This window comes from Thamnophis sirtalis, unplaced genomic scaffold (assembly GCF_051295495.1).
Source record: "Thamnophis sirtalis isolate CommonGarterSnake01/CBP01778 unplaced genomic scaffold, rThaSir2_p1.2 scaffold_9, whole genome shotgun sequence".
Taxonomy (NCBI): Eukaryota; Metazoa; Chordata; class Lepidosauria; order Squamata; family Natricidae; genus Thamnophis; species Thamnophis sirtalis.
Genome location: NW_028261389.1, coordinates 69,402,394 through 69,420,286, shown reverse-complemented (window position 1 = coordinate 69,420,286; position 17,893 = coordinate 69,402,394). Strand labels below are relative to the sequence as shown.

At 43.0% G+C, this 17,893-nt stretch overlaps 1 protein-coding gene across 1 annotated transcript in view; it reads left to right on the top strand.

Annotated features, from left to right (window-relative positions):
* The window catches only part of SHISAL1 (shisa like 1), a 109,714-nt gene extending 103,035 nt beyond the window's left edge, over positions 1 to 6,679 (top strand). The window contains exon 5 of the mRNA XM_087722213.1: positions 1,722 to 6,679. Coding sequence (XP_087578339.1) covers position 1,722 — 1 coding nt within the window. The 3' untranslated portion in view covers positions 1,723 to 6,679. The remainder of the gene's footprint in view (positions 1 to 1,721) is intronic.
* The last annotated feature ends 11,214 nt before the right edge of the window (positions 6,680 to 17,893 follow it).

Genomic DNA, 17,893 nt, shown 5'->3' with positions numbered 1-17,893 from the left:
CGTATCCAATAAATTGAGCTGCAGTTCACAAAAGACCTTGCCTTTCCATATAGTTAGGAAAGGAAATAGATGAAGTAATTGCCACAGCCTTCCCTTCAAAGCAAATCTCTTGATTAACATTTAAGCCTCAGTTTGATATATTAATAAGCACTCCTCTTCTTATCCATCCATTTTTCACACAAAACAACCTAGGTCTTAAAGCCACTGCTCTTTTTTCCAAAAATGCTCTGGTTTAATTAGTTTCGCAGAGTGCACTTCATATTTGGCATAACGTTACTAAAAATGCTAAAACAATATTTCTTTCTGCATTCAGATGAGAAGATAATTTGAGGTCAGTTGGTATTCATTTTGTAATATGCACTTTTTAATTAAGCAGAGTGCCAAATTTGGTGGCATAAAGGGACGACAGCCTCAGTCTAACTCAATCTAACAAATACTTCTGGGCTATATCACTGTTTTTGTGGAAGAACATATATTTTGTCCTACAAATTCAAGACCCAGGATTAATATCATTTTAGGAAAAGTCTAGCCAAATTAGAACTGCAGAGAAAAACAAATACTACCAACCTGCCTTCCATTGAGGATCTGTATACTGCATAAGTCAAAAAGAGGCTTGTGAAAATATTTACAGACCCCTCACAGCCTGGTCATAAATTGTTTCAACTTCTACTCTCAAAATAACACTATAGGGCACTGCACACCAGAACTAGAGACAAGGACAGTTTTTCCCGAACACCATCACTCTGCTAAACAAATAATTCCCTCAACACTGTCAAACTATTTACTAGATCTGCACTACTATTAATCTTCTCATCGTTCCTATCACCCATCTCCTCCCACTTATGACTGTATGACTGTAACTTTGTTGCTTGCAGCCTTACAATTTATATTGATTGTTTCCTAGTATGATTTGATTACTTATTTGTACCCTATGACCAGTGGTGGGTTCCGGATTCCGTTCCAATCAGTACGGTTGGAACGGCCCCGGCGTCACCCACATGGACGCGCATGGCGTGCGCGCACACACACACACAGCCTGTCCTATCCAATCTACTCAGAAGAATGACAAACTGAAATTCAACGGGGCTTGTTCCCAAGTGAAGAAAGGAAGCAAATAAATATGCAGCTGTAGTATTTTTATTGGGAATGAGCAAACAGGGAATATTCACATCGGTAGTTACTGTTATTGTTGGTGGCAAATCGGAATCACAAATCAAGGGCAGGGGTGAAATGTTCTGAAGTCCGCTACGGGTTTGCTGTGCAGGCGCTTTGCGCGCATGTGCAACACAGTCGCTAAGAAGCCTTTTCTGACTCTGCAAAGGTAAGTAGAACAGCAAGGGGAAGGAACAGCTGTGCCGCGTGATTTCGATTCGCCAGAAGGCAGGACTTCCTGCTTTCTAGTGAATATAAATCATCGGCACAGGTGATTGCCACACAGCTGATCGTTGGAACTTTTTTTTCACTTTTTAAAGCATTTTTTTTACTACCGGGTCGGGCGAACTGGTAGTAAAAAAAAATGCTTTAAAAAAGTTTCGACGATCAGCTGTGTGACAATCACCCGTGCCACACAATTGTCGGGAGTTTTTTTAACTTTTTTTTTACTACCAGTTCAGGCAAACCAGTAGCATTTGACCCCTGGTCAAGGGGGAAAATGAGACATTTTAAGCATCCAGGACACAAGCGATTACTTACAATGTGTTTTCTTTTCTTTTTTTTTTCAGAAAAGAGAATATTTTGACGTGCCTCAAGATGGAAGAGGTAACATTACAGCCCAGAAGTAACAGCTTTATCTGAAAAGCACAATGGGAAGTTGTTGAACGATGAGGAGAATGAGTCGAAGGAGATGGGTTATTCGAATCTCCCCTATGGCAAGTGAAGGTATCCAGAAATCAAGGTGAGGCCATGTTACTTAAATGATATCTTGGAAGCCCAAGACATCCGTCCTGAAAGAAGAGAGAATTTGAGGGGAAACCATGGAAATCCAACCTAGGATGAAAATATACTACAACACCAACTTATTTTTCTTCCCCACTCATGAAATCTCATTTGAGCCACCTCGTACGGATCAGAACAAGGATGTGACTTTTTCCCAAAATGTTCTCCAGTGAATATTGTCACAATAGGCCAGATGTGGATTGTCTTAATCACTTTGTCCTCATGGTTTTCCCCCTTGGGGAGACAGAGGAGAGAAAAGCTATAATTTGAAATGGGAAAGTATCGTTTTAATGGGTGGAAAAGTAGCAACCTCACATTTCAGTTTCTGAGCACACCAAAGTGGCCTCTCTTACCTGTGTAGATGGGGCATTGGGAGCAGAGCATCTCTTCTCCTGGGCCCCAATTGGAGAGAAAAAAAATTGAAGAAAAATGGAAACACTTGTAATAAGCGAAAGCAATAAAACAGCTGCTACCTGTCCAATCAGGCCATTATCTCATTTGTTCATGTAAACTAACCTTTTGCCTCCTGGCTAATCTTAATACTTATTAATAATCCCTCAGGAACCTGCTGATGTTCTTGTAAAGAGGACGATGGGGATTCCTTGGTTAAGGTTCAGGATTGGGGGCAAGCTTTGTGCATTCTGAAATAACTTGACCAAGACAAGGAATATCACCTGAAGAAGGAACATAGCTGACGGTTAGTTGTTACAAAATTCCATTAGGCGCCGCCATTTCTATAAGAGCAATTTTAACAACTCTCGGAAAATCCGTTCCGTTTAGCGGATTATTGCTAGGGTTTTTTTTTCCCCCTGGAAATATTTTTTTCCATCCTTATCAGCCTTTTTCTGAAAACGCTGACCATTTTTCCACAGAATAGCTGATGGAAAAGGAACACAGAACTAGAATTACACACATACATACATTGTATACTTTGGGTAGCTCCAAGAAAGAATGTAAAAAGAATGTAAAATTATTTTCACAGAGACAATCTTGCCTTGCACTCCAAGATTCCTCCTTAAAAAGTGAACATCAGAATGTTAATGCTGCTCCTTGTCGGGCAGCAATCCTGCCTTCCTGCTGAAACAGCCTGTTCAGATTATCTTACTTCTCCATTCCTTGCAAGGATCCTGAAATAGAATAGAATAGAATAGAATAATAGAATTGGAAGGGACCTTAGAGGTCTTCTAGTCCACTTCAGACAAATGGTTATCCAACTGCGTCTTAAAAACTTCCAGTGTTGGAGCATTCACAATTTCTGGAGGCAACTTCTGTTCCACTGATTAATTGCTCTAACTGTCAGGAAATTTCTCCTCAGTTCTAAGTTGCTTCTCTCCTTGGTTAATTTCCACCCATTGCTTCTTGTCCTGCCGTCAGGTGCTTTGGAGAATAGCTTGACTGCTTCTTCTTTGTGGCAGCCCCTGAGATATTGCAACACTGCTATCATGTCATCCCTAAATAACTAGACAAGAATTATTTCTGTCCTCAAGGCACTGCGTATTTCCTAACTCTTGTAGCAGCAAGGCATGAGAGGTGTTCCTACTTATCCCATCTCTCCACAAGGAGGCTTGGTAGGTTTCTAGGATGATTTCTGCCACTGGATGCTTTATTTACCAGATTGCCAATGTTTTCTGAGAAATGCAGTGGTCACATTTTCAGACCAGTGCCAAGAAATGCCCTGAAACTAAGGATTTGCTGCAAAAGGAAAGACAAGTGAAGAAGGCCCACTAACAAGTGGAGATGGCATCAGCTTGTATATGGTTGAGGAATTGTGCAGTTTGATGATCCCGCACGTGTGACTGTGTTACTAGAATTGATCCCTTAATATTTCTTTAGTATTCAAATAGATTGAACTTTGTACATGTTGAATTAATTTAGGTGATGCAAATCACCTTAAGCAACTTGCTTGGAGTTGCAAATATTTCCCATCATTTGACTTGGCGTTAAAGGTTAAGCAACTGAGAGATGTAAGAACAAAACCACCACAGGTTTCTAAACCAACTCCTGCACTTCATAGTTGACAGCCTGAAATGTTGTTGTCGTTGTTCAGTCTCCAAGTCATGTCTGACTCTTCACAACCCCATGGACCACAGCATGCCAGGCCTCCCTGTCCTCCACCGTCTCCTGGAGTTTTCCCAAGTTCATGTTCATGGTGTCGATGGCACTGTCTAACCAGTGGTGGTATTCAACCGGTTTGGACCGGTTTGGGTGAATCGGTAGTGGCAACCTGCAGGTGGGCCCACCCGCCTGCCTCAGTGCTATGCCATCCTATTTAGCCACGTTTTCTGAGCCACGCACATGCGTGCAAGCCCGTGTGCAAGCAAAGCACATCCGCGGAAGGCCGCACACATGCGCGTGCTCACATTTTCAGTGTGCGGCAAACCGGTGGTAAAATTATGTGAAACCCACTCTGTATCTAATCATCTCCTTCTCTGCTGCCCACTTCTCCTTTGGTCTTCAATCTTTCCCCAGCATCAGGATCTTTTACAGTGAGCTCTCTCTTCTCATTTGGTGGCCAGAGTATTTGAGCTTCAGCTTCAGTATGTGTCCCTTGAAGAGAAGTCAGGGTTAGGGTTATGGGTGTGTGTAAATTTTAGAGGGTATAGGTCATCATAAAACAGGTCAACTTCACCTCTTCAGCATCGGTGCTTGGGGCACAGATTTGATTACGGTGATATTGAATGGTTTGCCTTGGATTCGAATCAAAAGCATTCTATCAATTTTATTGAGATTGTATTGCAGTACTGCTTTTCCAACTCTTTTACTACGAGGGTTGTTCCCATTTCTTCTAAGGGTGCCTTGCCCACAGTAGTAGATATAATGGACACCTGAATTAAATTTGCCCATTCTTGTCCAATTTAGTTCACTGATTCCCAAGTTGTTGAGGTTCAATCTTGGCCACCTCATGCTTAACCACACTCAACTTACCTTGATTGATAGATCTTACGTTCCAGGTTCCTATACAATATTGTTCTTTACAGCATCGGACTTCTCTTTCATCAACATACATATCCACAGATGAACGTCCTTTCGGCGTTAGCCCAGCTGCTTCACTCTTTTTGCAGTTATTTGCAATTGCTCTCCACCAGTAGTAAAATTCATTTTTTTAAACTACCGGTTCTGTGGGCGTGGTGTGGCTTGGTGGGCATGGCAGGAAAAGGATACTGCAAAATCTCCATTCCCATCCCACTCTGGGGCCAGCCAGAGGTGGCATTTGCTGGTTCTCTGAACTACTCAAAATTTCCGCTACCGTGTTTCCCCAAAAGTAAGACAGGGTCTTATTTTCTTTTGACCCCTGAAATAAGCACTTGGCCTTATTTTCAGGAAGGTCTTTTTTTTTTTGAGGTGGCAGCGAGCCTAGTCCCCTCATGGCTGCTGTTGTGTTACAATATTTTTGGGGAGGGCTTATTTTAGCACATGCGGTCAAAATCCCGATTGGGATTATCATCCGGGGAGGTCTTACTTTCAGGGAAACAGGGTACCGCTTCTCCAGAACCTGTCAGAACCTGCTGGATTTCACCCCTGCCCTCCGCTCTTCCCCACTAGCGTATTGGATAACTTCCAACCTGAGAGACTCATCTTCCCGCATCTTTTAGCCTTTTGGTACTCTCCATGGGTTTCTTGGTAAGGGATACTGGAGTCTCCAGTGGACAAGGTTTGGGAAGAACTCTCCACTATGACTTGTCTGCCTTGGGTGAGCCTGCACAACTTAACTCACATCTTTCAGCTGCACAATCCCCTTCATCGCAACAAGGCGGTGGTCTATGAAGGGGAACTGCCTGAATACCGTGTGCCAAATCTTGCAACTCCTTTCTCCCGTTCAGCGGCATAAATAGGACGTTTCCTCCTATTTCAGTTTTTGCAGGAGGCAGAAATTTCAGAATGTGAGAAATTAGTAGTTTGAGTGCCACTGCTGAAATAGTACAACTCCTAGGCATTGCGAGGGCTGGGCATGTTATGACAATATCACACAAATGACACGAGTTATATCATGTCCAATGATGCACATGACATCAAGAGACCTGTTTTAGAGGAATGCATAGAATGTAGGTCATAGACATAACAACCAGGAATATCAGCGTAAATTGGGTAAAACAATAATAACCAATGAAAGAGTTTTGTTTAAATTGTGCAAATCACAGAATTGAAATTGCCTGGAATATATTTTGATTTATTGTAGTGTGAGGAATAAGAGACCTGACCGTTACGTTTAATCATGTTACAGAGACAGATCTGTGGGGCAATACAATATTGCAATTCAATCGTAAGTAACAGTTTCAGCAAATAAAACTTATCTAGCAAATGTTCATAGAAACACGTTGTTTTCTGTACATATCCACTGGGTTTTCTTCCAGATTAACACTTTAGAAACTATAGGTTTAAAATAAACCAACAAATCTACTTTAATTGTGAACATTGTCCGAGACCTTTGTGAAAAGCTTGTGTTTATGAAGGAATTTGTATTAGATCATGGTTTGTATGACTCACTGTACTTTGTAAGGGTTTATTTCCCTTTGGGAATTGTGTGTTTTTAATGAGCAGTTTTATGCTTCTAGTTTGTGTATGTCGTAACTGATGTGTTGTTGTTTTTTGACTCTCTGCAAGGAATAGATTGATATTTGATAGATAATAACTGTCTAAATTTTTCATATTGCCTACAATATTTGCATATGTTAATAAAACCCATACTGTATTAGAACAGTTTACTTATGGTGATAATAAAATAAAATTAATTTGCTCTTTATAAGCTGAAAGCTGGCCTTAAGTTTAGTGTTGCATTTCAAACATGGATTTTCATCCCACATCATTTGCTGTCCTATTTTGGGCAAGTATAATCATCAACCAAGCCATCAAAAGCACCACCAGAAGGTCAGAATCAGACTCCAAAGTTCAAGGACTTTTACATACATTTGGTGGAAATTATCCAATTGCAGGGCAGTGGTGAACATTAAGCTTCAAGAGGATATGTTCTAAAATCAGTGTTGGGATTCAATTTTTTTTTACTACTGGTTCTGTGGGCGTGGCTTGGTGGGCATGGCATGGCTTGGTGAGCATGGCAGGGGAGGGATATTGCAAAATCCCCATTCCCTCTTCACTCCTGGGGGACGGATACTGTAAAATCCCCATTCCCTCCCCACTCCTGGGGGAAGGATACTGTAAAATCCCCATTCCCTCCCCACTCCTGGGGGAAGGATACTGCAAAATCTCCATTCCCTCTTCACTCCTGGGGGAAGGATACTGCAAAATCCCCATTCCCTCCCCACTCCTGGGGGAAGGATACTGCAAAATCTCCATTCCCTCCCCACTCCTGGGGAAAGGATACTGCAAAATTCCCATTCCCTCTTCACTCCTGGGGGAAGGATACTGCAAAATCCCCATTCCCTCTCCACTCCTGGGGAAAGGATACTGCAAAATCCCCATTCCCTCCCCACTCCTGGGGGAAGGATACTGTAAAATCTCCATTCCCTCTTCACTCCTGGGGGAAGGATACTGCAAAATCCCCATTCCCTCCCCACTCCTGGGGGAAGGATACTGCAAAATCTCCATTCCCTCCCCACTCCTGGGGGAAGGATACTGCAAAATCCCCATTCCCTCTCCACTCCTGGGGGAAGGATACTGCAAAATCCCCATTCCCTCCCCACTCCTGGGGGAAGGATACTGTAAAATCTCCATTCCCTCTTCACTCCTGGGGGAAGGATACTGCAAAATCCCCATTCCCTCCCCACTCCTGGGGGAAGGATACTGTAAAATCCCCATTCCCTCCCCACTCCTGGGGGAAGGATACTGTAAAATCCCCATTCCCTCCCCACTCCTGGGGGAAGGATACTGCAAAATCCCCATTCCCTCCCCACTCCTGGGGGAAGGATACTGCAAAATCTCCATTCCCTCTTCACTCCTGGGGGAAGGATACTGCAAAATCCCCATTCCCTCCCCACTCCTGGGGGAAGGATACTGCAAAATCTCCATTCCCTCCCCACTCCTGGGGAAAGGATACTGCAAAATTCCCATTCCCTCTTCACTCCTGGGGGAAGGATACTGCAAAATCCCCATTCCCTCTCCACTCCTGGGGAAAGGATACTGCAAAATCCCCATTCCCTCCCCACTCCTGGGGGAAGGATACTGCAAAATCCCCATTCCCTCTTCACTCCTGGGGGAAGGATACTGCAAAATCCCCATTCCCTCCCCACTCCTGGGGGAAGGATACTACAAAATCCCCATTCCCTCTTCACTCCTGGGGGAAGGATACTGCAAAATCCCCATTCCCTCCCCACTCCTGGGGGAAGGATACTGCAAAATCTCCATTCCCTCCCCACTCCTGGGGAAAGGATACTGCAAAATTCCCATTCCCTCTTCACTCCTGGGGGAAGGATACTGCAAAATCCCCATTCCCTCTCCACTCCTGGGGAAAGGATACTGCAAAATCCCCATTCCCTCCCCACTCCTGGGGGAAGGATACTGTAAAATCTCCATTCCCTCCCCACTCCTGGGGGAAGGATACTGTAAAATCCCCATTCCCTCCCCACTCCTGGGGGAAGGATACTGTAAAATCCCCATTCTCTCCCCACTCCTGGGGGAAGGATACTGCAAAATCCCCATTCCCTCCCCACTCCTGGGGGAAGGATACTGCAAAATCTCCATTCCCTCTTCACTCCTGGGGGAAGGATACTGCAAAATCCCCATTCCCTCCCCACTCCTGGGGGAAGGATACTGCAAAATCTCCATTCCCTCCCCACTCCTGGGGAAAGGATACTGCAAAATTCCCATTCCCTCTTCACTCCTGGGGGAAGGATACTGCAAAATCCCCATTCCCTCTCCACTCCTGGGGAAAGGATACTGCAAAATCCCCATTCCCTCCCCACTCCTGGGGGAAGGATACTGCAAAATCCCCATTCCCTCTTCACTCCTGGGGGAAGGATACTGCAAAATCCCCATTCCCTCCCCACTCCTGGGGGAAGGATACTACAAAATCCCCATTCCCTCTTCACTCCTGGGGGAAGGATACTGCAAAATCCCCATTCCCTCCCCACTCTTGGGGGAAGGATACTGCAAAATCTCAATTCCCTCCCCACTCCTGGGGAAAGGATACTGCAAAATTCCCATTCCCTCTTCACTCCTGGGGGAAGGATACTGCAAAATCCCCATTCCCTCTCCACTCCTGGGGAAAGGATACTGCAAAATCCCCATTCCCTCCCCACTCCTGGGGGAAGGATACTGGAAAATCTCCATCCTCACTCCACTCCTGGGGAAAGGATACTACAAAATCCCCATTCCCTCTCCACTCCTGAGGAAAGGATACTGCAAAATCCCCATTCCCTCCCCACTCCTGGGGAAAGGATACTACAAAATCCCCATTCCCTCTCCACTCCTGGGGAAAGGATACTGCAAAATCCCCATTCCCTCCCCACTCCTGGGGGAAGGATACTGCAAAATCTCCATCCTCACTCCACTCCTTGGGGAAGGATACTGCAAAATCCCCATTCCCCCCCACCCTACCAACTTGCTTTCCAGCTCCGTTCTCCTACGCAGGGTAACAGAAGACGATCCAGCCGGGACTCGAGAGGAAGTGAATAGACTGGGGACGGGGCCAGCCAGAGGTGGTATTTGCCAGTTCTCCAAACTACTCAAAATTTCCACTACCGGTTCTCCAGAACCTGTCAGAACTGGCTAAGTACCACCTCTGTCTAAAATAGTAAATAGATGGGCATCGTGATTAACTTCTCAAAACTGAAATCTTTCACCAGACTGTGTGGAAGCACTTCTCTTCTAAAATGCATTGCAAGCTTTAGTCACTTCACTTTAACACCTGCAATTACCCAGCTCCCAAACAGGAGATGATTTATGAGCTATATTCTTCATACATCTTAAAAGCTGCCAAGGTTGAGAAACATTGGCCCAATTCCCCCGCCCCCCACGCACACACACACATGCAAACACACACACTGCTAGAACTCAAACCATGATAGGGATGAGAGAATAATATCATTTTATCATTTTTCGTTACTTCCCACGGTGCCTTTCAAAATGATATTACGATGTTTGTTTATTTTATGTATTTGGGAAAGTGTTAACCCATGCAGAGTTTCCCAAATTCAGATTTACAGGTAGTCCTCGACTTACGACAATTCACTTAGTGACAGTTCGAAAATACAACAGCTCTGAAAAAAATGACTTATGACCATTTTTTACACTTAGGACTATTGCACCATCCCCATGGCCATGTGATTTACATTCGGATGTTTGACAACTGAGTCACATTTATGACGGTTCCTTCTGACAAGCAAAATCAATGGCGAAGCTGGATTGATTCTAATTTACTAATTTAATAACTGCAGTGATTCACTTAACAAATGTGGCAAGAAAAGTCATAATGGGGCAAAACTCACTTAACAAATTTCTCACTTAGCAACGTAAATTTTGGGCTCAGTTGTAGTCATAAGCTGAGGACTACCTGTATTTTATTTCAAGCACTGGAAATCCTCCCAAACATTACCATCTCCATACGAAAAAGGTCAGTAAGATAATAAAGAGATTACATTTATAATACCAAATTCTAATATCCTTTAAAATTAAAATCTATTTTAAAAGCTACCAAATCGAATGTGATTGACATCAGTATTAAAACTATATAGATGAATATATAAAAAGATAAAGCATGTTATCACAAATATAAAAATTGGGTGAATAAGCTTTTTATAAATATAATATAGAACTGTTGTGACATAGTGGTTAGAATGAAGTATTGCAGGCTAATTCTGCCCACTGCCAGCAGTTTGATTCTCTCCATTGAAGCAGCCTTCATCCTTCTGAGGTCAGTAAAATGAGGACCCAGATTGTTGGGGGCAATAGGCTGACTCTGTAAACTGCTTAGAGAAGGCTGTAAAGCACTGTGAAGCGGTATATAAATCCAAGTGCTATTGCTATAATAAAACATTATACTGTGCTAATAGGCAATAACAACAAGACATAAACAAAATGAAACAGAAATACAGATTATATAGAAACACCATACTATAGCTAAATAAGTGTAGCTTTCATTGGATCTCTTTATCTTCTATCAGCAGTAAATTTCCATCAAATTTTACAAATTGCTGCACAATTTAGCAGTACTCTATTCTAGATTAAGATCTAATCTAGTATAGATTGTGGGGGGGGGGGTAGGATTTGTTGATCAGAAACAGGTCCTGTGTAACCTGGATAAGCTTCCATCCATAGCATTGATGAGACCTGGTCAACAGAAATGTCAAATAATTTTTAAAAAAACTAGCAGAACCTACCTGTCAATGACCACTTCAGCTTCAACCGCGACAATACACGAGGACACAATAGATACAAACTTAAGGTAAACCGCTCCAAACTCGACTGCAGAAAATACAACTTCAGGAACAGAGTGGTCAATGCCTGGAATGCGCTACTCGACTCTGTGGTTTCATCCCCAAAGCCCCATAACTTTAACCTTAAGACTGTCCATTGTCGACCTCACCCCATTCCTAAGAGGTCTGTAAGGGGCGTGCATAAGCGCACCAGCGTGTCTACCGTCCCTGTCCTACTGACCCTACTTATTCGTATCCATTCAGAGCCGAGGTGGCGCAGTGGTTAAATGCAGCACTGCAGGCTACTTCAGCTGACTGCAGTTGTGCAGTTCGGCTGTTCAAATCTCACCGGCTCAAGGTTGACTCAGCCTTCCATCCTTCCGAGGTGGGTAAAATGAGGACCCGGATTGTTGTTGGGGGGCAATATGCTGACTCTGTAAACCGCTAAGAGAGGGCTGAAAGCCCTATGAAGCGGTATATTAGTCTAACTGCTACTGCTATGCTATTTCCTGTATTCATACTCATGTTTAGACTTATATCTTATACATGCTTGACTAAATAAAATAAAAATAAATAAAACTGGGAAGTCTGTGAGCTCTTGGCCCCTTCCCCACTTTGAGCAGGGGTGGGTGGGTGGGGGGAATAACCAGGAAAAAGAGATTGCCATTTGCACAGAAAGCTGACTCAGTTGCATGCTCCTGGAATATAAAAACCAAAGAGATCTATTTTATGTTTTCCAGAGATCCAAAGGTTTAACAACACAGCATCTGTAAAACAGAATTAGCAGAGTCCAAACAAAATGGAGCATTTGGCAGAGGAATCACACCCACAAATGGAGACAAACAAAAAGCAGGCTCTCTTAAGTTGGCACAAGTAAGAAATACAGCGCACGCAGCCACAACAACAATTAAGGCATTTTCAAACACAACGAAGAAAAGCTTCTTTCTTTTGCTACGGGTGACTTCCGATCTGAAAAACAGAAACCAGCGTCTCTCTCCTTCCCTTTGTGCCTCCTGATAGAAAACCCAAGGAGCCCCTGATTTTAAGTTAAGGAGAAGGCCCAGTGCAAGACTGGGATAAATTATGAAGGGGACACCAAGAGCTGGGGAAGTCAGAGCGTTCAGCTGGAAATGGTTATTGCCACCCGTTTGCAAATTAATGATGTCAAAAAGCCAGTCTTAACATTACCAAATAATTATCTCAGAGTCATCATTAAACAGCCACTGCAATTGACTTTTTTAATTACTCATTTTCTGCTGTTCCATTGCAGCACACGTACCGGGGAATGAAGAGGAAAGTAACAATTGTCCTTAAAACTTTTACAAGGCGCACTCTCCTCCACCTACCTCATTGGAGGCACCAGTTTTCTGAGGCTAGCAACCCATGGTGGGTTCCGCATCCCGTTGCAACCAGTACGGTGCAACGGGGCCCAGTGTCCACCACATGAACATGCTCAGCTCGTGCGTGCATACTTACTGTTAGGTAAGTTCCCTGTTGGGAGAGCGAGTACTTTCAGAGAAGCGTCGTGAGAGTTGTGTTGGAGAACACACAAACCAGCACACAGAGACACTGCAGTTTAAATAGGCTTTTACTTTCGTGGAAATAGAGGTATCAGAGTCCATCAAACAGTCCAAGTCATACACGGATGAGACAGTCAGTCATCAACGTCTCTCAGTAAAGGGATAATCCAAATAACAATCCAGTAATATATAATCAGTCCAGCAATCAAGGTTTGCTAACAGTTGCAAAACTTACAATAGCTCACGGCACTCAGATCAGTTCAGCCCAGCATCTAACAAACAGAAAGCTAACAGTCATACTGGCTCCCTCTTATGGCTGACTGAGGAAAAACAGCAACCAATCACATTTTACAGTATGATTTAAAGACACAGTTACAGCATTATTATATGATTTATATATTGCCAACCCAATTATATTCCTAACACTTACCATCCACGGTGTTCTTTTTTTTTAAAAGTTTTTTATTTTTTGTTCTCTATATACAATTATAGGTATACATTCACATAGTTATTGTTCTTTTTTAAAAAAAATTTCCTTGGATGACTCTGTTTTAGTATGCATAACATATTCTGGAGTTCTTCAAAATAAGAGAGAGGTTTAACCTAGCTTGAAATGGGTACTCCTAAGACAGTGGTGGGTTGCAGGCGGTACGCCCCCCGGTACAGGCATACCGGAGCCTGCCCGGAGCACTGGATACCATTCCAGTATGGTGCTGTGGAGCCCCCCCCCCCCCAAGCTCCTTACCTGTCTTTTAAGACTTCCATGCTTCTGCGCACACACATGGCACGTACGGTCCCTGTGTGATGCTCCGCTGAGCAGCTGAAGCATCACGGAGGCTCGTGCAGGTGGTAAGACGCATGCGCATGCTGCATGTGTCCATGTGGACACCACCGGGCCCATTCCAACCATACCGGTTGGAACGGGATCTGCAACCCACCACTGTCCTAAGACCTCCAAACATTTGACCCAACACGGTTGGAGTTATCATTGTTTAAGCTGTTTATGGGTGAGTCCTGGACATCGGGCAATGATGGCGAACCTTTTTGGCATCAAGTGCCCAAAATGGAACATGCACGTGTTAGAGTGCCGGAAACCTGAAGACCAGCTGGTCAGTGCACATGCACACGCTGGTCACCTGCTCTACGGGTTTCCAATGCACCCATGCATGCCGTCCAGCTGATCTTTGTACACAGTGAAGCCCTAGTCTTTGGGTTTCTGGTGCTCCAGCGCATATGAAGACCAGAAGACCATGTGTCCATTCCCACGGAGAGGGCTCTGTGTGCCACCTCTGGCACGCGTACCATAGGTTTGTCATCACGGACATAGGATATAAGCTCATTTTCCTGAACATTGATTTTAAGAAACAAAGTTTTCAGGTGTCAGAAATAAATTTTAAATAATCATTTTCACTTCAAAAAATATTGAAGAGTAGAAACAGAATATCAATATTGAGCTACATTCCTGCATAAATAAGAGCAACACAAATGTTAAACAGCATTTGTGGTTATTAGGAATGCAGAGATTTGATCATTTATTTTACCAAATAGGAATTGCCTGATTTCACACAGTCCTCCAGTGGTGCCCTTCCAAATTGGGCTTATTATACAAACCTTTCTTTAAGCAAAGTGTTTAAGTTCACAGACACACATCTCCATCTCAGACAAGAGTTGGATTTTTTCCAAGGAGTAATTCTGAAAAATAGAACTCGTTGTGTCTGAACTTTCTATTCTAGTCTGCCAAGATTTTTAAAACCTGGTTTGTAATAAGCACTTTATATATGAAATGGAAGCACTGAGAGAATGTGGAATGGTTTAAATGCATACTAAATAATCCTAAGAAAATACACACGATTTACAGGATTATCTCTGGATTCGTCTCTTCTATTTTTTTGTAATATGTACAAGTCTATTAATTCCTAGAAAATCACAAAGCTGCAAAACTTTGTTTGCAGCAGGCATTCCTGACATATGACCTGCATTTGGTGGAAGGTTTCAGAAACCGACAGTCCTATCACCTGTATGGGCCAAAGAAGGATATGCAAAATATTCCAACTTGAAACTATTCTGAATTCAGAGCACCCTGTGTTGCAAGATTGAAAGACTTGAGCAGGTTGCTTCAGTAATTTTCCTTGAAACCCTTCCAGAATGTTTAAAACAGCCTATTTCATTCAAAACAGCTCTCTTGCACTTTCAACAATGTTGAAAGTGTCGGAATAAAAATGTTTGCACACTCTTAGTGCTAAACATGTCTCCAACAGGAGTATGGGGTATTCCCTCTGCCTTCGCAAGAAATGAATTAAGTGGAGGATAAGATGAGATAATTACTGGGCAGCCAGCCAGATGAAATTAAAGACTACACCATACATCAAAATGTTTTCTATATAAATATCAAAGTCCAGACTTCCATCGTCTCCATTTTCTCTAAAATGAAGAATATTCTTCCGTTCTTCAGCAGATTCCTCTGTGACATGAATCTCCTCTCTTCCGCAATTTATTATTAAGTTTGGAAGTGCCTTTTCAAATTATTCCACCACCATCCAGCGGTGGGATTCTACCAGTTCGTACTGGTTTGGGCGAACCGGTTCGCTACGACGATCAGCTGGGCCTGCCCACCCGCCCTTGCATTTTACTGACCTATATCCTCTCAGATGAGTCACGCGGCCGAGTGGATTGCCGCACCTCAGCTGTTTTCCTCTCCAGCAGTAATGTGGAAGGTAAGTCTTCTCAAAACTGCACATCCGTGTGCAGAAACCCGCGCGATCACCAAACCAGTTGTTAAACTGATAGGCCCCCACCACTGCCACCATCACTATGAAAGTGGGAGAAATATGAAATTGTAGAAGTCAGGCAGAATATGCTTGGATCTTACAAACTCAAGAAATATTAGGAAGCCCATTCAATATAGCAGCAACAGGCCCCAGCAAAGAAACAAGAGTTATCCATGCACAGCAAAATGAAAAGCTTCACAGAAATTGTACTATGTTTTTATTTGTTTTGCCAGTTGTGCTTATATTCTAAGACATACGGTAGGCTGACTCTTCTCTGTAACCCTACTGAGCATGTCTGTTCTTCTTTCTTTTTTCTGTTTCTGTATTGCCTGCCACGAGGAGGTAGGCTAGGAACTTTACCAGAATGTAGTTATTAGCCAGTAAGTTTGTTTGTTATTTATTTTACAATAAAAATGTGTTTTCTTAGAATATACCTCGGGTTTATTTCACTTAATCATAAGGTATACTCCAAGAAAAAACCATGATTCACCCCTCATCAAACACAGGGATGAATTTCCAACCCGAAATATCACAGAAATATCCCCCTACCTGTTAATCATAAGGACAGTTTGCTGCCAGGGACACGAACTATGAATTATGAAGCTTGGAGAAAAACAGGTCGACAAGAAACAGCTTTAGAAAATCTCTTGGGCCATGCTGGAAATGACTGTCTTCACCACCCTGGACCCTTATGGGAACCAAGAGAAAGTATTCTGCAAAGACTGTTCCTATAGCAATAGCAATAGCAGTTAGACTTATATACCGCTTCATAGGGCTTTCAGCCCTCTCTAAGCGGTTTACAGAGTCAGCATATTGCCCCCAACAACAATCCGGGTTCTCATTTTACCCACCTCGGAAGGATGGAAGGCTGAGTCAACCTGAGCCGGTGAGATTTGAACAGCCAAACTGCTGAACTGCAGTCAGCTGAAGTAGCCTGCAGTGCTGCATTTAACCACTGCGCCACCTCGGCTCTGGCCAATATAGGCCGATATGATATAATATGAAATCCGACACCCTGCTTAATGCAATCGGCCTTTTATAGGTTGCTAATTTCTGATTACAGAAGCAGAAATGAATGGACAATTCTTGCAACAACAGAATATAATGAATACTTCTTGGGCAATTCCAATGGGGGGAGGGGAAATTCCAAGCATTTACATGCAAATAGAGGTGGTATTAAGCCAGTTTTCTCCTGTTCGGACAAACCGGTAGCGGGCCCTGATGTAATGTGCGAGCACTGCGCATGGGCAGAAGGCAATAAGTTAATCCCACCCCTGATGCAAACAGACAAGCATGATCAAGTGTTTGAATCCTGAATCCTATATATACTCACCAATGCTATGTGCATACAGCTGGAGTGAAAGCCCTTGGATTTGTGCGCCCCAAACCCGGCATTTTGCTACAAACAGATTGGCAGAAGTTTCTGCACTACAAGAGCAAAACACTCTTAAGGAAGCTGGAATCTAAGCAGCCACCTTTCCATAATTATGTTCATTTGGTGTTATTGAAAAGGGTCTGTAGAATGGAAACCTGAAGTTTTTTTAATTAGGAATTATGTCTGTGAAATACAAAAAAGAAATCCAGTATTTAATACTACATATAATTACGGCGGCAAGGATTGGCTTTGCCCAGAAATGGAAAAACAAATTAATTCCAAGCGAAGATGAAATAATAAGAAAGATTATGGACTGTGCCGAAATGGATAAACTAATTAAAAAAAAATCCAGGCAAAGGAAGAATCAGAATTCTACCAGATATGAGATAAATGGTATAGGTGGATGGAGGAAGGAAACAAAAATCAATGAAAGAATATAACAAAACTCAAAAATAATAGTTATGAGTAAAATAAGAGGGTTAGGATTGGTGAAATCCAAATGAAATACAATAGAAGGGGAAATAATATAAGGTGAGCGGTATCGATTGATGATTGCTATTATAAAAAACAGGAACTTCCTGTTCGTACTGTATTGTATAAATGTGGTGTACGTCTAACTTTTGTGTGTGTGTATTTTACATGTTTGTTAATAAAAAACTTTATTTAAAAAAAAAGGGTCTGTAGCAGAGGTGGTATTCAGCTGGTTTGGACCAGTTCGGGCAAACCGGTAGCAGAAATTTTGAGTAATTCGGAGAACCGGCAAATACCACCTCTGGTTGGCCCCGCCCTCCCATCGTTCCCTATCCTATATTTCCTTGTTTTTTTAGCTCAGCTGATTCGCGCAACAAAGTGGATTGCCGCACCTCAGATGAGCTAAAAAAAAAACAGCTCAGCTCACCAGCGCTGACCCCGAGGGCGGTCTTTCAGTCCTGGACATGAGCACAAAGCCCTCTCTCATAGAACTGGTAGGAAAAGGTTTGGAATTCC